Genomic DNA, 26306 nt, shown 5'->3' on the forward strand with positions numbered 1-26306 from the left:
ACCCCACCCCACCTCCCGTCTCAGATCTTAGGGACATTTTGAACGATCACCGCACCCGCAGAGGACCCCGTGACCCTGTCTCGGAATATTCAGGAGTCTGAGCCGACACCCACTGGGTCTGCGAAGACAGGAGCAACGCCCATGCCCGTGCTGACCTAGGGCTCGCCAAATTGTGAGTTGAGATTGGGGCCGTCAAGGACGAGCTCTGCCAGGTTAAGGAGAGCCGAGCCGAGCCCTCAACCATTCACGACAACTCCGTTGGCCACATGGACGCATTCACCTTGGAAATCATCTCGGAGCCTCTCCCCCTACACTTCAAGGCTCCCGCATTGGAGACGTACGACGGAAGCACTGACCCCAATGACCACTTGGAGGGTTTCAGGGCGCTCATGATACTATACGGCTACTCCGATGCCTTGACGTGTCAGACCTTCCAGGCTACCTTCAGGGGGGCCACTCGCCGCTAGTTCTCCAGCCTTCCTCCTCAATCAATCAGCTCATGGGAGCAATTTATAACCTTGTTCCTCACCCACTTCATCAGCAATAGACGATGCCAGAAGAGTGTAGTCTCTCTGATGTTGCTCAAACAGGAGCCGGGTGAAAGCCTGTAGTGTTACATCAACCGCTTAAAGAAAGAAGAGCTCGAAGTTCGAGACCTCGACCCTATGGTCTCCATGCACGTAGCTATCAACGGACTCCGTCCCAGCTCAGCTCTCAAGTGCTCGGTTGCTAAGACCCCGCCAAAAACTAAACTCGAATTCCTTAAAAAGGCCCAAAAATACATCGTTGCCGAAGAGGCTTCGGCCGGGGACAACCAAGAAAGGGCAGCCAAGCGCCACGACGATCCCCAGAGAAGAAGAGGAAAGGTGGGGACCAGCGCCACCCCAACAACAATGGCGGCAAAGGCAACAAGAAGCCATCGGCTCTAGCCTTGGCCTACAAGGACTACATGCCACTCAACTCCACCCGCACCCAGATACTGATGCAGATAAGGGAAGAGAAGTTTGTGAAGTGGCTAGCGAAGCTGAAGCAGAACCCCAAGAAGGGAAACCCTACGAAGTACTGCAAGTACCATCGCAGCACCGGGCATGACACCGAGGACTGCTACGATTTAAAGAATGAAATAGAGTCCCTCATCCGCCGAAGACACCTCAAGCAGTTCATCGGGGGAGAGGCCAGCGCCTCGTCATCCCGACAGAAGCAGTAGCACCAACAAGTGGTAGGAGTCATCGACATCATCACCGGGGGCATGGCCTCGGGTGGAGCCTTGGCCTTGGCTTGAAAAGCCTACGCCAGGCAGCTCAACATCCAGCTGTCCACATGCCCTCGTCTTCACCAACAAGGACTTAGAGGGGGTTACTGTCCCCCACGACGACGCCCTCGTGATCGTAGCCATCATCTCCAATTTTATGGTGAAGAAGATCTTAGTGGATAGTGGCTCGTCAACCGATATCCTTTTTTACGACACCTATGAGAGAATGAAGCTCGTGTCAGAGTGACTCTAGCTAGTCGATGCTCCCCTCGTTGGCTTCTCCGGCAATGTCACCAGGCCTGAAGGAAAAATTACCCTACCCATCATGGTAGGGACAACGTCACACCAGGTGACTTGGATGCATGAGTTCCTAGTGGTGAAGGTTGCTTCTCCCTACGACGCGATAATGGGAAGACCAACCCTTCATGCACTAGGGGCAGCGATGTCCTCTTATCACCTGGCCCTTAAGTTTCCCACCGAGCACGGCGTTGGAGTTGTTCGTGGGAACCAACAGATCACCTGCCAAGCTACGTGGCGGCGCTAACAGGAAAGAATAAGGAGGCCTTATCACTAGAAGGCCTCAACCCCCGAGAAGAACCAGTGATCTAAGGCCAACCAGCCAAGAACCTCATCTCAGTTCTCCTGGATGAGTCAGCCCCAGAAAGGACAGTCCGTGTTGGGTCCAACCTCCCCCCTAAACGCCTATCTAAACTGGTAAGCTTCCTCATAACTAACACCGACGTCTTTGCTTGGTCCGCTGTTGACATGCTCGGAATTGACCCCTCGGTCATTACTCATAGGCTGAGTGTGGACCCGAGCTCTAAGCCAATTCGGAAAAAGAAGAGGAACTTTGCACCGGAATGATGGAAGGCTATAGGAGAGGAAGTTGATAAGCTACTCGACGCCGGCTTCATCTGTGAGGTACATTACCCCAACTGGCTGTATAATGTGGTTTTGGTAAGGAAAGCTAATGGGAAATGGCGGATCTGTATTGACTTCACAGACCTTAGTCGAGCCTGCCCAAAGGATAGTTTTCCTTTGCCAAGGATAGACCACCTCGTCAACGCCACCATAGGGTATGAACTACTCAGCTTCATGGATAACTTCTCTGGGTACAACCAGATCCAGATGCACCCCGACGACGAGGAGAAGACATCTTTCATCACTGAGCACGGAACGTATTGCTACAAGGTAATGCAGTTCGGCCTTAAGATTGCAGGGGAAACTTACCAGCGCCTTGTCAACAAGGTTTTCAAGAATCAGATGGGGAGGAACGTCGAGGCCTACGTGGACGACATGGTGGTGAAGAGCCTGAAGGCCGAAGCGCACACCTTAGACCTGGTCAAGACCTTTGATACTCTGTGTAAATTCAACATGAAGCTCAACCCGAACAAGTGTGCCTTCGGGGTTACCTCGAGAAAATTCTTAAGCTATGTCATCACTCAAAGAGGCATTGAAGCCAACCCAAACAAGGTACAGGCCATACTAGACATGACACCCCCTCGGTCAGTAAAGGAAACTCAAAGACTCACCGGCAGGATAGCCGGCCTCAACTGTTTCATGTCGAAATTGGCAGAACGCTGCCTTCCCTTCTTTCGCACCATCAAGAAGCTAAAAGATTTTCAGTGGACGGAGGAGTGCCACTGTGCCTTCGATGAGCTGAAGGTATACCTCGCCTCACTCCCGCTCCTCGCTCAGCCAATATTAGGGGAAACCCTATATTTGTACCTATTAGCCGGAGACGAGGCCGTTAGTTCGATTTGGTGAAAGATGACGGAGTCCAGAGACCTGTGTACTATGTCAGCAAGGTCCTCTACGACGTTGAGACCAGGTACCTTGAAGTGGAAAAGCTAGCTTACACTCTCATCACCTCGGCCAGAAAGCTCAAGCCGTATTTCCAAGCCCACTCCATAGGTCCTAACAAATCAGCCCCTTAGGAACGTCCTCGCCAAGCCAGAGACTTTGGGACACCTAATTAACTGGACGATAGAACTATCAGAGTTTGACATACAAGCCTTGGCTGACTTCGTAGCAGAAAGCACTTTCAGCAGGCCCCTCGACCGGCCTCGTGAAGATGAGTCAGAGGAAGCACGACCAGTGTCAGAGACATGCTAACCTCTGCCATCAATTAGCCACCACCCTTTCGGCCCTCAGCAACCCCTGGCCCTTTGCCAAGTGGGGAATGGACCTCCTTGGCCCCTTTCCTCAGGAAACGGGAGGCAGGAAGTACCTCGTCGTAGCTGTGGATTACTTCACTAAGTGGGTAGAGGCGGAACCCCTAGCCACTATCATTACGCGGGCAATTCAAAACTTCTTTTGGAAGAACATTATTTGCCGCTTCGGCTTCCCCCACATGTTGGTCATGAACGAACGGCTTGGCCAAGGTCACGAACGACCCTCCCTCGGCATCAGGCATCAGGCAACAGTACACCTTGGTAGGCTACCCACAGACGAACAGCCTGACTGGGGTCACGAATGAAACCATCCTAGACGGGCTAAAGACCAGGTTGGATAGAGCTAAAGGCTTGTGGGCCGATGAACTACACAACGTTCTCTATGCGTATCGAACCACACCTCGGTTAGCGACGAGAAAAACCCCTTTTGGCCTGACCTACGGCACAGAAGCAATGATCCCAACGGAGATTGGCCAACCAGCACTTCAGAACCAAGGGTCTATTGAGGCCAAGAATGACGAGGCGCTCAGAGCAAACTTAGACCTACTGGAAGAAACCCTAGAACAAGCACAGATTAGGATGACTGCCTATCAGTAGCGAGTGGCCTTCTACTACAACTGCAGAGTGAAAGAAAGGCACTACAGAGAGGGAGACCTTGTCCTCAGGAAGGTCATGGTTCCTGAACCTGGAGAAGGGAAGATGGGCCCCAACTGGATTAAGCAAGCTCTCGGCCCCGACACATTTCGGCTGGAAAACTTAGATGGAAGACCCATCCCTCGGACGTGGAACTCGGAGAACCTCCAGATGTACTTCAGATGAATGTAATTTTTTGATGAAAGTAATGAATGAATGAATGAAGCAAAGTTCCTCTTCACCTCACCAAGTCACCTCGTCACCTCAGAGCGTGGTGACCCCCTCAGCTATCTACACTTAGCGCAAAGAAAATAACGAGACAGAGCCCTCGGCTTTGCCGGTGGGAAGCCTTGGCCTCCCCTGAGAAAACACTTGGTAAGAATGAGTCAGGGGAGCTGCACCCCGATGGTGCTACTCCGCTGTGGCTCTTCATCCACCCAAGTACCTCGGCGGTATACTTCGGCCCTAGACTTCAGTTAGGGTGCCATGTCTCTTTGGCCTTGCTTGGGATAGCACGGGATTTGGAAGCCAGGCGAGCCCTGCTTCGGATGTATGACTCCACCTCGGCTCCCAATATCCCGACAAGCCGAGATGAGCGTGCAAATAAACAAATACTACGAGTGAATCGTGTGTGCCTTGTGTATCGTGGTTTCAACCTTTCGGAGGGGCAAAGACCTCTCACAAAAAAAAAAGAGAGAGAGAAAGAGAAAAGGGAAGAGACAACATGCACGAAACACAGTACACACAAAAAATGGCTTCATTCACTATTCAGTGTTGGTCTTGTATAGCCTTTACAAAAATTTTGTATTGCCTTCAAAAAAACAAAACAAAACAAATGGCAAGTATTACAACAATAAAAAAGGGGGGGGGGGGAAGTCTACGCCTGCGCCTCGTCATTGGCAGGAGGGGGAACAACTTCTTCGGTTGGGTAAGCCTCGGCAAGAGCATCAAGGATCACTTGCAATCTCTCGACATCAAAATCTGTCAACACCAGTAGGAGTGCCTTCTTGGTATCTTCAATACCGTCGAGGTAGGACGATGAAGCATACTCCGCCAACGCATCCAGGTAGTCGGAAGGCTTCTTGTACACCTCCTCGCCTCCACCTTGGCAGCCTTCTTTTCGGCCTCGACAGCTCGTCTCTCCATTTCTATGACAATGCTTTCCAGTTGCACCCGCTCCATTTGCTCTTTGGAGAGCCCTTGACGTGCCTCCTTCAGCTAAGCCTCAAGGCGCTCCTGAAGCGATTGTTTTTCCAGAAGCGCTTTTCGAAATTTCTGGTGCTTATCCTTGGCAGCGGCGGTTGCCTTCTGGAGCTTCTCCCTTCCCTCTAGAGCTTCACCTTCGCGGCCTTCTCCTTCTCTGCCTTGTCGACACGACCCATGGCCAGTCTTGTTTGGTCCCCCAAACCGACAAAGTGCAGACAGGCCTGCCACAAAACCGATCAGCAAAAATAAAAAATAAAAATATATACATGATGAAATATGGAAGACCGTCTTACCTTGGCCAAATGGTACAAGCCCTCATCGTAAATGGACTTGGGGTCGCTTTGTAGAAGGCGGTAGCGATCCCTCGGCAGGATGGATATGCTAACCAGCTCCTACTGACCCCCTCGTCACGAATGGAGCCCCCCTCTCGGAGCTGCAATTGGGGGTGGAAGGTCTTACCATCCCCTTCGGTCCTCTCAGAGACAACTTGTACTGATGGAGGGGCTGACGAAGGCCCGGATGGGCACTCCCCAAGTGTGGACCTCCGCACCACCTCCTCGGCCTGCCTATTCGTGTTGGCAAGCTTCTACGGGGACTCCTCTCTCGGCATGTTAGCAGCGGGCCTCTTCCTACCCGCCTCAGGCCCCTTCAGAGGACTCTTCAGTGCCTCTCCCCCGGTGGTGGGCTTCTTCAGCCTCAACGGTCCTCTTTGGTGCCACGGCAGGGGCAGCTTCATCGTCGGGCCTCTTTAGCGTTTGTCCTATGACTTTCTTCCCAGCCTGCTCTCCCCAGGCCTTTGCCAACAAACGTTCCTTGGAATCCATTGGCACTTCTGTGAAACAACAAAGGAAAGTAGTTAGCACATTAGCGAAAAAGAAAAGAACATGGAAGATGCACTAACCACAGAACCTCTCCTACCGAGGGGGGCTGGGCTAATCCTAGCGAAGACTAGGGGGACCTCCTCCTCCACCAACGGCTTCGCCTGGAATGTCCCCATCACAAGCAGGTGAGCTACAGTTGCAGCCTCTTTGTCTCGGAGTGGTGGGGGACATCTCTCGACGATGATGTAGGCTTCCCCCCAGTCGGACCTGAAACGCTAGCCCTCGGGGCAGAAGATGTAGAAGAACTTGTCCTTCCACCTATGAATGGACAAGGGGTTATGCACTGGCTTCCCCCTCCTCGAGTGGAAGTAATACATGTTGGCCTCAGAACCATGCTTCCTCGGCATGAACATGGCACAGAACAGTCTCAACGTCAGCTCCACGCCCCTGAGCCGAGCCCACACCATCATTGCCACGATGGTCCTGAGGGCGTTGGGTACGAGCTAGCTAATAGTGATGCCGTACCACTCCAGTAGTTTAGAGATTAAGGTTGGGAGGGGAAACCTAAGGCCAGACTCTAAAAAATGCTGGTAGATACAAATTTCCCCTCCTCGGGGGCCCACGGCCTATCGCCTACGTCGGGGACCCCCAAGTTATAAGACCGGGGTATGTGGAACCTCTTCGCCAAGGATTTGACTTGGCACACGTCTAAGGAGCTGTCAAACTCCGAACGTGGGACATCAGTGTCAGCCACCCTTCGGATAGCACTCCCTCCCACTGGTCCGGCGACGAGTTCCACGGCATCATCCTCGGAGAGAGAAGACCCCTCGGGTTCCCTTGGCGACACCGAGGCGATGCTTTCATGGGGAGAGTCCTTTCCCTGGGGATTTCCCTCGACACCCCCTGAGGTTAACCTCTCCCTCAAAATGGTCACCTCCCATCAAAGGGGGGCTACGACTAAAGAACCTAGAGAAGGCAGGGGATAGGGGGTTGCAGGAGAGATCCCTATCGAGATGTTCGGGAATTCATGGCACTCAGGACCAAAGTTTGAAAATGACATGTTCTAATTACCTAAGAGAGGGCGAAATGTCCCGAAGAATGGAAGAAGTAGAAAAGTTCTGGAGAGTTGAGAGTTGGGGAGTTGCGTTCACTCGAGAGCAAGGGCGTCTAAGTTCAAATGGAGAAGAAAATCACTACTAGGGCCCCTATTTAAAAGAAAATGAATGACCTGGATTTCTCCAAATCCGACGGCTGAAACAAATCCGCTTCCACCATCCAACTGTGACGCACCACCTAGCGCAAGCCCTTGGAAGACGAAATGACGCCCAAAGCAACGGTTCAGATCGACGCAGATCCAACGGATGCGGGAGCTCTCCGCTCCTGTGAATCTGTCCCACCACACCTTGGCACATGCCCTCGGGAGACGAAACGATGCCCAAAGCAATAGTTTAGATCGACGCAGATCCAACGGATGCGGGAGCACCCCGCTCCTACGAACCAGTCTCACTACACCTCCTAGCACATGCTCTTGGAAGGCAAAACAACGTCGGGTGGACTGCGAAGATCGCCCGCGGTAACTTGCCAAGCGAACCAAAAAGGCCCACTCATCATGGACCACCGGGTGGACTGTTCAACCCGGCAAACACTGGACTCCTGGGATGGTCGTCCCTTGCACGGTAGCCCCGCTAATGTTACCTGCCTGTGCGTGATACGGGACACCCCCGCCAAGCCGAGGCATCCACATCACTCGCGCTTCCGAACTAAAGAGGGACGACACGAACAACGAAAATGATGCCACTGTAGGACATCTCTCGGCTGACGAATCCGAAGGCATAACAACCACTACTCCCAATGACCGAAGCCGAAGCCTTACTTCGATTACTACCCTCATTACGGGAAAAAGCCGAGGCCTCACCTCGATCTCGGGAGTGGGGGGCAAGTGATGTGGGTTAGCTTGGCCCAACCCATATAGGAATGGGATGCCTAGCCCACTAACGCCTGCTAGCGTCAACAACAATTAGGGAGCCCTGTTGCCTCCGTACGAAACCAATCACATAGCTATCTGGCATACCCGCCAGGGTCTACAGCCTGACTTCGTATGGCCCTCATCCGGGGCGTTCATCTTCACCTACCCCTAGCACGCTCAAGTATAAAAAAGAAGTAACTACCCCTTAAAAGGGGCTGGAATGGAGTAACTGCAAGATCACTCACTCATTTACTTCCTGCACCTATATTGTCTACCTAGCATTAATTTAGGGAGATCTGGTGCATCCGAGGACTCTCTCTAGGAGCTCTTTTGCACTCTCCCCTGCTTTACACCTCGTACTAACTTGAGCATCGGAGCCTCTACCTCGGGTATCCACCTCGAGGCCTCTGACACTCCTTGTCTTGTAGTATCTTTGATCACCAGGGACTTCGCCTCGACTTGCAGTCCTCGGCTACCATAGTCCTCGAAAGGAATACTTCACCTCGACCTGCGGTTCTCGGCTTCAGTCAATTTCTTTCGAGGCCCCGAGGTCCTCGGCTAACACTTGAAACCTGAAGAGTGAATTTACCTCGTTGCCCTCGACCAATCCACATGGCAATAGATGCAAACATGAATTTCAAAAAAGCATATGCTTTTTTTTATCAAAATTCAAAAGCCCACTTGATTGCAAATTTGCTTCTTTTTTATTGATGTACTTTTACATCTTATTATCAATGTAAATATGCATTGGTCTATCATTTGTCAATGCATAAATGTAATGTTGCCAAACACAGGCAGAAGTGAAATAGAGTGCAAAATTACCCTGAACCGGGATTTACACTCCATTTGCATCGTTTTCAAACGCAGCCTTGCGATTTTATACGACCTCAAAATCATATCATGGAAACTTATAAGGTTGCATCTGAGCTTACAAGCTTGGACAATAAATTTCTTCAACAAAGTAGAATATGAAAAGTTGAAAAAGTGGAAAGCACTGCAACTACAAATTAACCTCAGAGCAAAATAATGTACAAAGAAGAGGATCAGACAGCTCTGTATTATAATAAAGAAACATACTAGGTAGGAACAAACAAAGAGTTGAAAGCCATAGTGTACATCTACATACAGAGTTGATTCTCTGCAAACTCCAATGAACTGAAGCATAACGCGCTCCCCCCCCCCTTCCAAATACCCTAAACTACAGACAGTAGACACAGTGTTCATTCAAATAACAAAAAAAAAAAACCTCCCAGCCAAGAAAAAAACGAACAAGATTTTGCAACATGTTTTTGATAGAACTTGTCTCCATCCAAGGTTATACTGTCCAGTATTTAACTTAAATGCTACCATTGATAAACTTGAATATGTTCCTTCCATTTGGATGGTACTGGAGATCCGACAGATGAGGTTGGAGTACAATCACCAGAAGCTGATACAGGCCATAGTGCATAACCTGACCAAATGATGAGAAAAAAAAGTTATTTTAGACCAGCATGCAGTTAATGTAATTTTATACTGAACGGGGAAATTCAAAATTTAATCGAAACAAATTTATATGTAGGTGGCAGGGTCCCAGGCAGGAGTTCTTTGTGGTGGGTAAACAACTCAAGATGAATGCATGATCATATCATCTGATTTCTCACATTCATCTGGATCATTGGTCAAATTGAATTCCATAGAAGAATCCATCCCTCAAATGACTGATATTCAATTAACCAGGTTTATTTTGAATGCTGGGCACCAAATCAATCAGGTCTTGTTCAAACTGTGGGATAACTATAATATCAAGCAAAAACAGATAAACAGATAAATATTAAACAAAAAAAAAAAACCTTTGTGTACTTGAGTGCTGTTTGTATGACATAGTTTCCAAATGGATCCCGAGCAAGCTGGACTAGTTTGTCATTGGCTAGAAACTCATTGACAATATTTGATATCCAAGGAGATTTTAAGCATTTCTCTACAACATGGCTCCCACATTTCTGCATTGAGAGAAGCACATAATAGCCTTGAAGTTGATAGCATATAATCTTAGTAAATTCTGGGTTTTGGAGTGCTAGGACACGCTGGACAACATAGTTCCTGCAGGAAACCACAAACTTAGATGAGTGAATAAGCCCAACCGAGAGCATATACCCTGGCAACCATGGTCATAGCACTCTCTTAAGGCCCCCAATAAATTTATTTCCATTGCTGGCATGTTCATGATTCATTGGAGGGTTGATGGTTGCAGCAGATGTGAACTCACCTGAAAGCCCCAACCTGATGAAGGTGGGAACTGATTACAAGCCTCCACTACAACCAAATGGAGATTTTACAAGCAAGGCAGTTGGCATCTTCAACTAAGATGGAAATTGAGTTTTTCTTTTTCTTCATATCCATTCTCTGTTGTGCTCGGTTTGATAGAAAATAAGAGAAACAGAAAGTTGAAGGAAAGTTCTTTAGGCTCTGTTTGTTTGCATTGCAAATTTGGACCGAATACAAATTTTGCACATGCTTCAGTTTTGCATCTATTTGTTTGTTATTATGATTTGCACTCTTCTCATGCATTTATGTCAATGCAAATGAAATTTGTACTGCAAACAAAATGAGCTTTAAGGAATCAAACATATTTCTTTATGGGTTAGGGAAATATGATGGAATACCCAAAAGGATCCTGTGAAAGTTGCACAGCATTCACTGAGATCATGTTTATGAGTTGTTTTCTATGGGGATCCTTAATGCAGTCTATGCAATTGTTCAGGGAGACGCATCCTTGTTCATGTGTGGCCAGTCTCAAACAATACTTCACTGCAACCTCGAATATGACCTGCCATGAAATGAAATAAACTATGTTGTTATAAATTTGCAGTGAATAGCTGATGGGGGCTATATAGAATCTATAATAAATTGATATTTGTTTGCATGTGAGATATTTACACACACAAACTAAGGATCAGCAGCAGGAGGTCATGAATCTTATTAGTAGTCTAATTCTTATAAATATCAATGACAATTAGAGAGAAATTTGAAGCAGATGTGTAATGAAGAAAAGAAGATTTACTCTGTTTTGCTGACTATCCAGGTGAACTAAACAATGACGGATCACATGGCTTCCCGTTTGGTTGAGCATCAAAGCTAGTATTCCTGGAGCTAGAGCTGATATAACATACGTGATCAACGGTAACTTTTTGGTCATCTTTACGAGTTTCTGAACAGAACGGGTTCTGATCAAACACAATAAACCATCAGATTGAGCAGAATATTATGAGCACAAGCACAGAAAACACTACAAGATTAAGTTCTTACCCAAAATGATCGACTGCAGCATGTATGAGTGCACCTCTTTCTCTGGTAATTCTGAGCACAATTTCTTGTAACTGGTCAATGCTGCATACTTCCACTAGCCTCTGGAAAATATAATTGCCGGACGGATGTGACATGAGATCAACAATGCACTCCAAAACTCCTTCAAATATTATCTTGGTACCGCATGGGTCCTTCCCAATCAAAATGTTCTGCAAGAACTGACAGCCCTGCTTATGCTTGGCCATCAACACTATGTCATTATTCAATGCATCCTGGGTATACCAAGCGGAATCTCCCCAAATCCCCATATAATTGTAGAAAAGCCAGTTGGCATCCAAAGCTGCTTCTCCATTAGAATAATCTGTTAATTGGAAGTCTTCTTGTGGGCTTGCTCTGAATATTTGATTTAAAGAAGGATTTTGTCCTATACTAAAAGGGTCAAATAATCCTTCACTGCTTTGTACAAGAGGGCTTCCATAGCTTGGAATTAGGGTAGGATCTGAAGGTGAAAAAACGTGAGATCCCATGTTTTTAATATCTGAAGTGCTTGTATTGGTCTCACTTTCTGACATGTTTGGGAGGATCTAGAAACAGAGTATAACCTGCAATAAATTCAAAAACAGATTAGAATTGACACCATAAATTTAAAAGATAAATATTCACCAAAATAGTATTGAATAACGCCCTGAATTTGCATGTTACTGTGAAGAAATAAATATTCAACGTTTATTAACAAGAATTTCAGATGGGGCCTGGATGAGCAATGCTTTACAACCCATTGATAAGCTACGTTAAAATGTACAGATTCTGAAATCCAAATTGAATCATTATCAATTTTTCTGCTACAGTTGAAACTCTAACTCCATTTAATGGATCGTTTAACAACTTCAGATAGTGCGAAAGCACAACAGAGCGTGAAAATACACTTCTACAAATGGGTTACAACAGAAGAGCTTCTGTCCCGGGAATCCTAGAAATTAACTGAGAAACAAACATAAGCTCATAATTTTATCATATACCTAATGAGCAAAGTTCTGTTTAGAGTGGTGAGTTAGGAGTTATTTTTGCTAGATAGCTCATAAATTTATCATATACCTAATGTTTAGTTTCTCAGTGTACTAAACAAAACCTTGCTTACGGTAGTTCTCCAAGTCCCAAGCCTTTGCAGTTACAATCGAATTTCCCATTCTAGACTTACTGCTGAATCCCATAAATAAACTTCTAAAGAAGTTTACGGAAAAAAAAAATCATTGAAATCGATCGACAGTGATGATCAATCAACAACTATCCACACCCCACCCCTGATTCTTGAATTTCGCATTAAGAAGAATATAACCATCTTGATTGGGTGATGATCAATCAACAGAACCTATCGGAAATCAAATATTCATTTACATATCAAGGACCCATCATAGATTAACCATTCATTACGGCGAAAAAAAAAATATTCAGAGCTTCAGCTCCGTAGGAGATTTCAGAATAATCAGTTAATCAGTCTAAATCTTAGTTCCTAGACAATACTGACAAGAAGAACAACTAACCTGGAAAAGTCTTCTTCTTTTTCTTCTTGTTCTTGTTCTTGTTCCGGGCTGCTGCTGCTTCGTGGGTAAACGTTTAACTGATTGTAGTGAGTGATTAGTATATAAGTAGTAGCTGGGCATTGTTCCAATCATAATTGAATTAGGAAACTGCAAGAAGAGGGTTGAGAAAGCGGATTTAGCAAGAGAACTGCTGCTTCCTAGTTAGTATGAATGAATTAGGAAATTGAAACGCTAACTGTCTTCTTTGAGTTAAATCAGGAAACTGATGGGAGTCCCCGCACTTTTTTCGCACTTACTCCTACCCTATTTGACAGCTGGCAAAAGTTTAGGTCAACCAATTATTTCTCGCCATTCGCCTGGCCTTCAGGCCCTCATCACACCCTAAAGAGAACCGATTGGCTCGGACTCTCTCTCTCTCTCCGTCCTTTCCCCTTTCCTCTTCCTCCCTAACTTTAAGGATGCCGGTCGGGGGCCACTGCGTCCGACGAGAATTACTCTCCGGGACGGAGTCTTCTGTTTTATCACTCCGCCAATCTCGGAGTCCACCCAATCAAGGAAAGACACCTATCATGAAGATATCGTGTCGCCGTGTACCAGCCAATCGGAATCTCAGATTGGATTTGTCTTCAAATTTCAATCGATATTGACTAAAAGTTCGGAGGTTCCGGCAGCGGCAGTGAGAGGAAAAGTAAGACTGATCTTATTACTGCCAGCTACATAGAGAGGAAAAACAATGCTTACTTCTTGAGACTTGAGAGAAAGCAGCAACGGTGAGAGTGAGATTGTATGGTTCATGAACACATAATCCCATGCCTTCTGGAAGACTCAGCTGTCTCCGTCCTAAGTTCTAAGAAATCTTTCAAACCTGTCTTAATTCATCCCTGAAACTTTGCGTTCCTCTTCTTGAAGTTTAGGACTCCATTTCCAAACGTTAAATAACATTCTCTCAGCAACCGTTGGAGCAACGGAAGAGAAAACGAATCTAACATATATATATATATATATATATATATATATATATATATATAAGGTTCATGTGGCCTTTTTAAATTTAGACACATTGGTTTTCTAATAAGTTGTTGTGAAAGCCCATAACAAATAAGTGGCCTTCTCATTTTATAGAAAGCTAGACACATGATGAAATTCTCTTAAAGTCTACAACCCACTACTAGGCTATAGCTCCCTACCATTCAGACACATGCTTTCTCATTTTTCTAGAAAGGTATATAGGTGGCATTTTCTAAGAAGTTGCTGTTAAAGCCTACAACCCACTACCACCATTTTCAATTCATTCCTAAAAAATGTAGAAAATGCAAAAGTGGTTATTCATAACAACTTCTGCCTATATTCTATCAATCTCAATTAATCATTAACCCTCTACGTATCATAACAAAAGAAAACTATCCATATTCTAATAATTATTGAAAAGTTAGTTTTTGAAATAAATATTTCTTGAAATTTTAATAATCATTTAAAATATTAATAAATATAAATTTAATATTATTGATTCCATAATATAAATTTAACATTACTGATTCCATTTTCTTAGTACGGGGTCATTCACTAGTATAGAATGAAGAGAAGAGAAAAAATGAAAAGCCAATGTGTTTAGGGTTTTACTTTGTTATTAGTAGGGTTGTTCACAAACAATGCCAAACCAACCAAACCGACCAGCCTGGCCTGACCAAACCCGATTTGGCCAGTTTTTCTTCACCATTGGTCGGTTTTGAGTTGTAAAGATGGGTAAATCGATAATTTGGTTCAGTTTTAGTTTTCACACATGAAAACCAAAACTGAACCGAGTTATCTAACTAGGTTATCTCTATCCTACTTCTTTCTAGTTACTTACTAACTTAGTTACTTATTTTTAGCATTAATTTTTTAGTTACTTCTTTCTAGTTACTTACTAACTTAGTTATCTATTCTTTCTAGTCTTTAGGATTGACATTAATGGCAAGCATTGCAAGGCAAGCAAAATCCCTAGTCCCTACACCTTTAGAAAGGTTAGCTTCTTACATTTTTTGAAATATTAAAAGAGAGGTTTTGTACTCTCTAAGGTATCCTACTATCCTTTACACCAAATAGGCAAATAGGAGCCATTTCTTTCCTAGACTAGAGGTTCTCTACTCTCTAAGCATTGCAAGTCCTAGTCTTCTTCCAAATTTCATTCTTCTTTGATTCATTCTTTCCTGGTCCGCCTCCTCAAGGCTTAAGCACTCTCAAGATTTTCAAATTTCAACATCACTCATTCATTTGGCTCTCCCATCTTCTCAAATCTCAACTCTCAGTCTCTCAACTCTCAAGTTTCAACTTCTCAAGACTCAAGCATCACATTCACAGGTTAGTATTTTTTTATTTAATATTTTAAAAAATTAATGCACATTAAAAGTTGATAAATTTTATTTGTGTTTTGTTTAAGCTTTGAAAAAAATCCAGTTATTTATGATATATTTGCACAAAAAACTTCAGTTTCATATAAAAACCTAATCTATTTAAATATATATTTCAGCTTTAATTTAAATATATATTTTATAATTAAAACTATTAAATATAGATATTTCGGTTTTGCATAAAAACTGAAATATCTGAAAAATATATGTTAAATATAGATAGTTTAGTTTTAAATAATAAATATATATTTGAAAAAATATATATTATGTAATATATCATATATATATTTCTGGAATATATATTTCCAAAAATATATATTCTGATATATTTGTATATATATTGTTTTAAATATATATATTTCAGTTTTAAATGCATTTTCAATAAATATATTCTCACTGAAATATTTTATATAATATGTATATTTCAGTTTTAAATATATATATATATTAGTTTTAAATATATTTCTAAAATATATAGAGGGTTGGTTTTACTTAATAGAGGGTCGGTTTTGGTGAAAAAAACTAGTAAACCGACCCAACCTGACCCATGAACTGACCTAGTTATTAGCTTCTTGAGCTCTATTATCAAAATGTTCGAATGAGCTCTATTACGAGTTCAAATCTGTGCCCCATAACATCCCACAACACATCCCTGGGGCACCTCCTTGTGGGACGTTATGGGGCACCTCCTTGTGGGGTGCAGATTTGAACTCCTCTAGTACCACTTAATACAAAAGACAAAATATAAAAGAAAATTACAAAATTACTACTCTTACTTTAAAACACCCCCTCTTAATTTGTAATTTTCATTAGATATCTAAAATGCAGAAAATTTTCAAAAGTTAGGGGCTTGGTGAAGACACAGCAAGTTGATTTTCAGTCTTGATGAACTTCAATTCAATCTCTCCTTTATCAATAAGCTCAATATGCTTTGTTTTTCCATGAAAAATTGGAGTTTTGGTCATTGCAATAACTGAAGTATTGTTATAGTAGATTGTAGTTGGGCTATCTTGCACAAATTGAAGGTCTTTCAAAAGCCTTCTAAACCAATTTGCTTCACAAGATGCATTAGTGGTTGAAATGTATTCTGCTTCATCTAAAGAAAGTGCCACAGTATTTTGCTTCTTGGATGATCAAGAGATCATTTTACTTCCTAAAGAGAAAACATATCTACTGCTTTTTCGGTCACTTATAGAACCAATCAATCATTGTATGAAAATCCAACTTGCTTGCAGTCATTTTCACTTTCATATTTCAACCCAAAATTCTTGGTTCTTTTCACATATCTAAGTATTCTCTTTGCCACTCCAGAATGAACTTTACTTGGATTGTTCATGTATCTTGAAACAATGCTCACAGCAAGAACACTATTCGTTGTTTGGTAAGATAAAATCAAGGAACCAACAAGGCTTCTGTAGATTGATGCATCTACCAATTCTACTCCATTCTCCTTTGACAAATTTTCATTGACAGCCATAGGAGTAGATAGGGGTTTACATGTTGACATATGAAACCTTTTTAACAAATCATCAATATACATCTCTTGAGACATAAAAATTTCAACTTTTCTTTGCTTCACTTTAATCCCAAGAAAATATCTCATTAATCCCAAAACAATCATCTCATATTCCTTGGCCATTGCCAATTTGAATCCATTCAACAATTTTGGGCTATTACCTATATAAATCAAATCATCAACACAAAGACAAATAAGAATAAAATCATGCATACCTTCCTTCTTGACATAGAGTAATGGCTCATTTGGACTTTTTCAAATCCATTCTTACGGAAATATTTATTAATCTTGTTATTCCATGCCCGAGGTGCTTGCTTTAGGCCATACAAAGCTTTTCAAAGCTTGTAAACCTTGTCCTCCTTTCCTTCTATCACATATCCTTGTGGTTGTTCAACATAAACTTCTTCTAAATCTCCATTTAGGAAGGCTAATTTCACATCAAATTGAAATACTTACAATTTTAGTTGAGTGGTAGGTGCAAGTACAATTCTAATTGTTTCCATTTTTGCAACCGGTGCAAAAGTCTCATGGAAATCTACCCCAAGTTGTTGGGCATAGCCTTTAGCCACTAGCCTTGCTTTGTGCTTTTGGATTGAGTCATCTTTCATTGAACTTTGTTTTGTAAATCCATTTCGGTCCAATCACTTCTTTTTTTTTGGTTTATTAACCAATTCCCATGTCTTATTCTTCTCTATCATTTCAATTTCTTCATCCATAACATTCACCCAAATTTCTTCTTTTGAAGCTTCTTCAAATTTTTGTGGTTCTAGAGCAAGAAATACAACATCACAAGAATCAAAGATTTCTTGAAATGAATATACATTTCATGGTAGAGTATCCGAATCTATATCACTTGGGCTTACTTTCCATGGATTTTAGTTTCTTGAACTCGAGGGATCCATTCTTGGATTGAAACTTGTTAAGCTTAATCTTCTTGAATTTGCTGGCCTTGCATTTGATGTAGTTGTATCATGCTCATGGTCATTGGGAACCACTTCTTCTTCATTTTTTATAACATATTTTTTTTGTTAGTGGGGAATTTTCTTCAAAGTTCCATGCCCCCTCTTCATCAAATATTACATTTCTTGAAATTACCAACTCATTTGTTATTGGATTCAACAATCTATAAACTTTGAATTCATCACTATAACCAAGGAAGATACATTTTTCACCTTTGCCATCAAACTTCTCTCTCTTTTTTGAGGAAATGTGAGCATAAGCAATGAAACCGAACAGTTTAAATGAGCTAACAATAGTCTTATTTTGTGCCATGCTTCAAAAGGTGTTTTATTTTGCACGACTTTGGTGGGAAAGCAATTTAGTATGCGGACAACAGTATGAACTACTTTAGCCCAAAAATGTTTGGGAAGATTTTTACCTTGCATCATGCTTTGTGCCATTTCTACAATGGTTCTATATCTTCTTTTAGCTATCCCATTTTGTTGTGGGGTATGTTTTATTGTCAACTCTCTTTTGATGTTTTGTTCTTCACAAAACTTCCCAAATTCTCTCCATTTAAACTCTTTTCCTCTATCGGTTCTTAAAACTTTTAATTTGTAATCACTTTGCTTTTCAACTAAAGCTTTTAATTGAATAAAAATAGACAATACTTGTAATTTTGCATCTAATAAGTATACCCACATCGTTTTAGTAGAATCATCAACAAAGAGAAAAAAAGTACCTCTTGTTGTTGAAGGAATGTGTCCTTATGGGACCATAAATATCAACATGAACCAGCTCTAATGGTGCCTTTAAATTCCGTGATCTCTCTGAAAATGGTAGCCTATGATGTTTCCTATAGACACAACCTTCACATACTTTATGTTCTTTATCAATTTGAGGAAGCCCAATCATCATACTCATATGAATTAACAAAAAGAGACTTGAAATTCAAGTGCCTATATCTTAGGTGCCATAACATAGACTCATCCAACTTCTTACTTTTTAGTCCATAGTTCACATCATAGGACATGGTTAATGGAAAAACTTTGTTTGCAATTATTTTTATTCTAGCAATGATTTGATCTTTTTTCTTATCGGTCATTATACATTCATTATTGTCAAAGTGCACCTCATAACCTTTTTGTATAAGTTGTCCAACACTAAGCAAATTTTGAGTCAAACCAGGAACATAAAGAACATATGTGATGAATTTAGAATTACCTTGCTTAGTTTAGACTACAACAACACCCTTTCTTCAACACTTTGGAGTTTGCCATCTCCAAGCTTCACTTGATAATTAACATGTTCATTCAGCTCAAGAAAACATGTTTTTTTTTTTTGTTTCCTGTCATGTGGTTACTACAACCACTATCGAAATACTAAACTTCTTTCTGCTCTTGTTGGGTATTCATACAAAAGTAAAATAGATGATTTTCTAAATCATCATTTTTAGTATAGTGGGTTTGTTCTTTCTCCTTAAATCTGCAATCTTTTGGGGCAAATGATTGTCTTTCTTGCAAATAAAAGAACCATTGTTTTTCTTTTCACCTCTTCCTCTTCCATACGATCTACCTACCACTATCGAAATACTAAACTTCTTTTGGCTCTTGTTGGGTATTCATACAAAAGTAAAATAGATGATTTTCTAAATCATCATTTTTAGTATAGTGGGCTTGTTCTTTCTCCTTAAATCTGCAATCTTTTGGGGCAAATGATTGTCTTTCTTGCAAATAAAAGAACCATTGTTTTTCTTTTCACCTCTTCCTCTTCCATACGATCTACCTCTTCTTTGTCTTCTTCCATTATTTTGATATCCTCTTCTTTTGCCTTAATATGACCATTTTCTTGGAGTTTCCTTTTCACCATCATTCTTCTTTTTTTTTTTTTTTTGCAATGGTGAATTTGGACTGAAAATCTTGCTCCAATGAAGAAGATAAAAATTTTTTCATTCTATTGTCATGAGTTTCAAGTGAGCTCATTAACTCATGCATGGATAGTTTAGTCAAATCTTTGGCTCCTTCAATGGCAACTACCACATGATCAAATTTAACTGGTAAACTCTTCAAAACTTTTTTTTTTACAATTTTTTCATCTGAGATAACATCTTCATATGTCCTGATTTGATTTACAATACCAACAACTCTAGAAAAGAACTCTTAAATAGATTCACTTTCTTTCGTCATTATATTATCAAAATCTCTCTAAAGAGTTTGATGTTTTATGGATATTACCTTTTCAATGCCCTGAAACTCTTTCTTGAGAATATCCCATACTTCTTTTGAAGTTTTACTTTTGTTCTTAGTTTCTTGAGGTCTATTACCGAAATGTTTCAGATTACAAGTTATATAAAGGAGATTTACTTTTACGGTCTTGACTTTTCAGCTCCCAACTCCCAAGGCAACTCACTTAATACAAAAGACAAAATATAAAAGAAAATTGCAAAATTATCACTCTTACTTTTCAACATTAACTTTTGCTCCTCTGCGTTTCTCTTAACCTCTCTTTTCATACAAACATAGAGATTGTAACTTTTTCCTTGAAGATATCATACAACCAGAAGAATCAAAGCCCACATTCTCACTATCCTAAAAATCCACAGAAAGAGCTATTCTCTATTGCATGATCTGACAAACATAACAACCGATATCTACTCTCAGATATATGTAATTGGTACAACAATGCCCATCTTCCTCCCCGAGCGTTGTCCCTTCACCTCCAACACCCCACATTAACGATGATGACTTCAAACTAATGTCGGTCCTGATAATTTCTTTGTATTGGTGCTTTATAATTGTTGATGTCGAAAGTCACCAAACCAAAGGATGGTGATGAGGCACCTCGGATTCTCGGAAGATGATTATTAATCTGCAAGAAAAGGAGAAGTGTAGAAGGTTGCAATGAAATCTGGCATAATAAACAAGCTCAAATCAACTTAGATCATTTGTCCCATTGATCATGTTGTGGCAATCTATGATACATCTGTTGGAGGAGCCGGTCTTGGCATGGTTTTGAAAATTGGACTGGTTGACCTGGGAATGGTTATGGATTCAGGCCCAATTTTAGACCCCAAAACCGTCTAACCTGGTGTTGAACCAGGCAGTCAACTGTTTGACCCAATCAATGGTCAAAATGATTTCATTTCTGATCCAGATTTTAAAACCGTGGATCTCATTGCACATGTCCCACCTCCTATCATGGCTTGTGAGGTGGATAATGTATGGTCGAGTGGTTGTCATCATGCTATATTAACACATGCCTCATAGAATGCACCTCACACCAACATGATCACAACCCCATCCCACCGTGTATTAGGAACATCCCCCATGATTAACACAAAGTACGAAAGATGTTCCCATTATACGATGAGATGGGGCTGTGAAGTCAGTGTGAGGTGTGCTTTGTGACTATGAAGAGTTGATCCGGGTTTAGCTCCACAAGGTGTGTTTTTATTGAGTCGAATTTTCGATGTATGTCATTATAATCTATATCTGTATATTAAAATTCTATGTGCCAAGTTGGCACTTTCCTGTCCTATGATTCATTGTCAAAGACACTTATCTTTTTTCTGGTTTCTTCTTAAAAGGTACTTGTCTTTTTTTTTTGAATTTTATAATTTTAAAATTGAATAAAATAATTCAAGTGGCCAATCACCTTTAAGACTTTTAACACTCATTAAAACATCATTAACTCTCTCTCTTTCTCTCCTTTTTCCCATTAACTCTTTTAATAACCTCTTCTAATTAATTATGCCATTAACTCTCTCCTTCAATAACTACTCGTGCTACTAATTCTCTTATCTCCATTACTCCATTAAATTGCATAAAATTCATTAATTTTATCTATATATATCCATTTTAATTTAACTATAATATATTAGAAATATTTGCATTAAACTGTTATTATCAGTAATGATTAATTATATTAAAAATGAGATATTCAATGACATATTATTGCACTGAATAATTTACTTCCATTTAAAATTATAACCCATTTATATTCTATTTGAAAGTAATAAAAAATAATTAAAATAAAAATAATTTAGTAAGCTACTTAAATAAAATAGAAATAATTATTAATTACTTGTATTGATAAAAATATTTTATTAATATAATACAAAGAATTTAATTAATAAAAGGAATAAGATAAATTAAAAATGAATATCAATTTAAAATTAATACAAAATTATCTAACAATTATTAGTTTTATAATTAAATTTTATTAATTTAAAACCAACTTAATCTCCACTAAAAAATAAGAATTTATATAGTTAATTAAATTTCATAAGGAATTTAAATTTAATAAAACCTAAATATATTTAAATAAATTCAATTTTTACTAATTTCAAAAATTAAAAAAAATATTAGTTTTAAACATAGTTTAATTATTTTAAAATCAATTTAATTTCCATTTAAAAATAAGGAAAATTATGAAAACCTCCTTGGGTTTCTAACAATCCTATGAAACTCCCCAATGTTTTGACCCTAACGAAAACCTCCACTATTGTTTTGAAAAAACATGCAAATACCTTCCTTTAGTCAACATTTCAAATAAAAAAATGTTGATGTAATGCATTAATTTTACTTCACTTCATCCTTTTTACATTTGTCCAAGAAGAGTAAAGAGAATTCTTCTTTGAAAGTTGTCCAACAAAATACATTAGTGTAGGGTAAAGTTGAAATTTTAAGTTTTGTATGATAATGCATTAACAATGATAAGTGTATTTTGGTAACTTCAATGTCGTTGTTATCGAAGAGCCAAGGGAAAGAGGTATTTGCACTTTTTTTCTCAAAACTATGGGGAGGCCTTTGTTAGGTCAAAGTACAAAGGTGGTTTATAGAATTGTTATAAGAGGATGGTTTTTATAATTTTACCTAAAAATAATACAAAAATAGTAAACCAATAAAAACTAATAAAGAAAATCTTTTTCAAAAAAATTAAAAAAATTAGAATTAAGATAAAAAATAATAAAAATATATCGAGAGAATAGGAAATTGACCACTCTCACTAAAGTGCAACTTAGATTGTGATTGAATAAACTAGACATAACCCCAAAAAAATGACCACTCTCTCTCTCTCTCAACAACTTTCTCTATTTTCTGAATAGTTGGGGCTTTTAGTAGGGAGATCCTCTCTCCTTAATCCTTATTCACAATGTTGTAAAGGAGCTTTAAGATAATTCCCATTTGAGTTGAGGTAGTCCAAGTCCAACCCAAACTTTTTTAAATGGAATCTAAATGGATTTAAAATTTGTATTATTTTTTATATTATATCATTTTTATCGGGTCCTTTGTTTTATATAAGTCTCTTATGTAATTTGTGCATTATGCATAGTAATGGTCCCAACTCAAAAAGATTATTCATTTTAATAATATTATTAATTAATTTAAAATGCATTAATATATAGTTATCTAATAAAATAAAAAGAATAAACAAAAAATGATACAACATTAGAACACGAGTTCTATGTGCAATATATCAAACTTGTGTTTATTATGTCCAATGGATTTTAAATCATAATATTATTAAAACTATCCATTAATATTTTTTGTATTTAAATTTCTTATTTTTATACATGTTTATTAGGTTTGATTTTTAAGTGGAATTGAAATATTTTTAATTAACACATTAAGGAAACCAAATTTATTAATTTTTATTAACTTTTATAAGATACATGTATTTTAATTTTTATTGAGTTTTATTAATAGTTATTACTTTTAAGTGGAAATTTAATGGATTTTGAATTAATATTTTTAAATTATACTTTTATTTGTGTTGTTTTATGTTTTTTGTTTAGCCTCAACTTATTTAGGTTATTTGATTTATTAATCATTATTAGTAATTATTTTTAAGTGGAAGTTATTATTTTTTAGAACAATACTTTTATTTTTTTAGCCTAAATGTATTTTGGTTAATTTAAATTGATATTTTTATTGTATTATGTTGTATTATTATTTCCTCCATTTCTCTCTCTCTCTCTCTCTCTAGAATGTCTTTTTTAGATGTATAATAACATGCATTGAAATGATATGCCTTGGAAAACCAAAACGTTTCTTTCTATTTAATAATATGATATCTCTTCTCTCTCTCTCTCTCTCTCTCTCTTAATTATGTGCCTACCATAATAGTGTACACCTTTATTGATGACATGATATAGTTGTCCAATCAAAATTGACAATGATTTTTTTTCATATTTTTAAAGTAAAATAAGATAAGAAAAATGCAAACAAAAAAAAGAGAAATAGATAAGTTTTCGTGAAAGGAGAGGCATGCTGCTAGCATTGCATGTATTGTTTTTATATATATATATATATATATATATATATATATATATATATATCTTAATGCTTGTTTTTGTTATTTTTTAAATTTTATTGGTTTGTTATTGTTTTTTGTATTATTTTTAGGTAAAATTATATAAAAGAGCTTCCCTTATCACAATTCTATTAACCACCCATTTGTTTTGGTCCTAACAAAAACCTCCCCAATAGTTTGGAGAAAAGTGAAAATACCTCATTTCCATTAGCTTTTCAATAACAAAGACATTGAAGTTATTAAAATACCCTTATCATTGTTAAGGTGTTATGATTCATAATTTAAAGTTTCAACTTTGTCCTCCACTAATTTAATTTACTTGACAACTTTCAAAGAGTAATTCTCTCTATTCTTTTTGGACAAAGGTTGAAAGGCTAGAGCGAAGGAAAACGGAGCAAATCTTTTTTTTCAAGGTATTTTAGTAAATTTACATTTGAATGAAGTTGGCTAAGGGTAAGTTTGATTTTCTATAAAAATTAATGCATTACACAAGATTTTCCATTTGGAATACTAACAGAAGGAAGATATTTTACCTTTCTTTCAAAACAATAGGGGAGGTTTTTGTTAAGGTCCAAACATAGGGGAGGCTCATAGGTTTATTAGAAAACCAAAGAAGGTTATTATAATTTTCCCTATTTTAAATGGAATTTAAATTGATTATAAATTAATTAAACTATATTTAACTGAATAAATTTTATTAACTTTTTGTTTTTATTAATCCTTACTTATTTTAATTAGATATATTAAATATTTTATTTTTCAATGGAATTCAAGTTGGTTTTAAATTAGTAGGAATTAGTTATAAACTAATATTTTTAGATAAATTTGTATTAGTTTTATATTAATTTTAAATAGATATCATTTTTAATTTATCTTATGTTTTTATTAGTTAATTGATTTTTATTATATTATAAATGTACTTGTATCAATAATAATAATTAATAATTATTTTTATTTTATTTAAAAAATGTACAAAATTATTTTTACTATAGTTAATTATTTTTTTTTTATTTTTAAATATAATATAAATGGATTATAATTTTTATGATGTTTTATTCAATGTTTTCAAACCATCATTGACTTGGCAGACTAAATCGTTCAAATAATGACTTAGCTTTATTCACAATTCTAGTTTTTCTTAAATCTACTATTCTGTTAAAAATTGCTGATTTAGTAAAGACTTATTCAATCTAGGCACTTGAACCATTGACCCTTTTGTCCCAACCATTGGGTCACGGGTTACAAGGTTGCAACTCCACAATAAAAAACTCAAATTTTGGCCTTTTATTTATAAAAAAGAATTAAAAACCTACCAAAACCCAAAATTCTCTCTATTTTTTGCCACAATCTATATGTCAAATGCTTGACTAAGCTACACCAATACAGTTAACCTCTAATTAGTGAGAACATTGAGATCAACATCTAACAATACATAGGCTTTAGTACCTTAATTAAACACAATCCCCAAACTTTTGAATTTATAACTTAGTTGTATGTTGAATTTCATGACCAAACTACAACAATCCACCGTTCACTATACCATTTTTCCTTATAATGGCCCCGATCTACATAATTTTCAAACCTTGACTTCACAAGATCAAATTTGGCACATCCATTACCTCAAGGATACAAGATACAATCAACCCCCAAATCCCACCGCAAATCTACGATGATCAACCATAAAAATGCCAAGATTTCATTTGAACAACCTTGGATGAATAAAACTAGACAACCAAGATAAAAAAATTCATTCTTTGATCTAAAAGCTTCCACTTAATGATCCCAATCTACGTAATGTTTGAACTTTGACTTCACAAAATCAAATCCGATACATCAATTGCCTTAAGAATACAAGATATAATCAACCTCAAAATCCTACCTCAAATTTACAATGATCAATCATAAAAAATCCAAGATTTCATTTTGATAGCCTTGGATGAATAAAACTAGACAACCAAAGTTGACAAATTCTTTCTCAGATCCAAACCTATCACTCGATTCCTCATCTTAATCCATACCTGCATGTAGGGGTGGCCACGAGCCGAGCTTCTCACAAACAATTCGAGCTTGGATTGTGAAAAGCTCAGCTCGACTCAGTTTAAAATGAGCTTCAAGCCAAGCTCGAGCTTGGTATGTAGGCTTGTTTTCTAATCGAGCAGAGTCGAGCTCGCGCTTAATGTAGCTCAGCTCGTAAGGCTCGTGAGCTTAATCGAGCCTAGTATAATAAATAAATATTTTTTACTATATACATACATACATGCATAC

General features: G+C 38.8%; 1 protein-coding gene across 2 annotated transcripts; it reads right to left on the bottom strand.

The window, feature by feature from the left end:
• Positions 1-9083: 9083 nt before the first annotated feature.
• On the bottom strand, positions 9084-13851 carry LOC104604175 (pumilio homolog 12-like). 2 transcript variants are annotated; one of them, XM_010268437.3, is made up of 7 exons: positions 13623-13850; positions 12882-13028; positions 11341-11942; positions 11096-11258; positions 10698-10861; positions 9885-10134; positions 9084-9505 (listed from the first exon to the last, which is right to left on the bottom strand). In XM_010268437.3, the coding sequence occupies exons 3-7, from the start codon at positions 11910-11912 to the stop codon at positions 9389-9391; spliced, it is 1266 nt and encodes a 421-aa protein (XP_010266739.1). In that variant the 5' UTR covers positions 11913-11942; positions 12882-13028; positions 13623-13850; the 3' UTR covers positions 9084-9388. The 2 variants fall into 2 exon arrangements, with proteins under 2 accessions (XP_010266739.1, XP_010266740.1); XM_010268438.3 differs by having other exon boundaries at positions 9895-10134; positions 12882-13851.
• Between the last annotated feature and the right edge of the window lie 12455 nt (positions 13852-26306).

The sequence above is a fragment of the Nelumbo nucifera genome, chromosome 2 (genome assembly GCF_055504915.1).
Source record: "Nelumbo nucifera cultivar China Antique chromosome 2, China Antique-T2T, whole genome shotgun sequence".
Classification (NCBI taxonomy): domain Eukaryota; kingdom Viridiplantae; phylum Streptophyta; class Magnoliopsida; order Proteales; family Nelumbonaceae; genus Nelumbo; species Nelumbo nucifera.

Bases quoted from the DNA above. Each gene is read 5' to 3' on its own strand.
- LOC104604175 (XM_010268437.3), bottom strand. From the start codon at position 11,912: ATGTCAGAAAGTGAGACCAATACAAGCACTTCAGATATTAAAAACATG. The intron at 10,862-11,095 runs GTAAATCTTCTT...ATTTCATGGCAG, and splicing joins TGGATAGTCAGCAAAACAGA to GTCATATTCGAGGTTGCAGT. The intron at 10,135-10,697 runs GTATTCCATCAT...GGTTTCCTGCAG, and splicing joins CTTTCACAGGATCCTTTTGG to GAACTATGTTGTCCAGCGTG.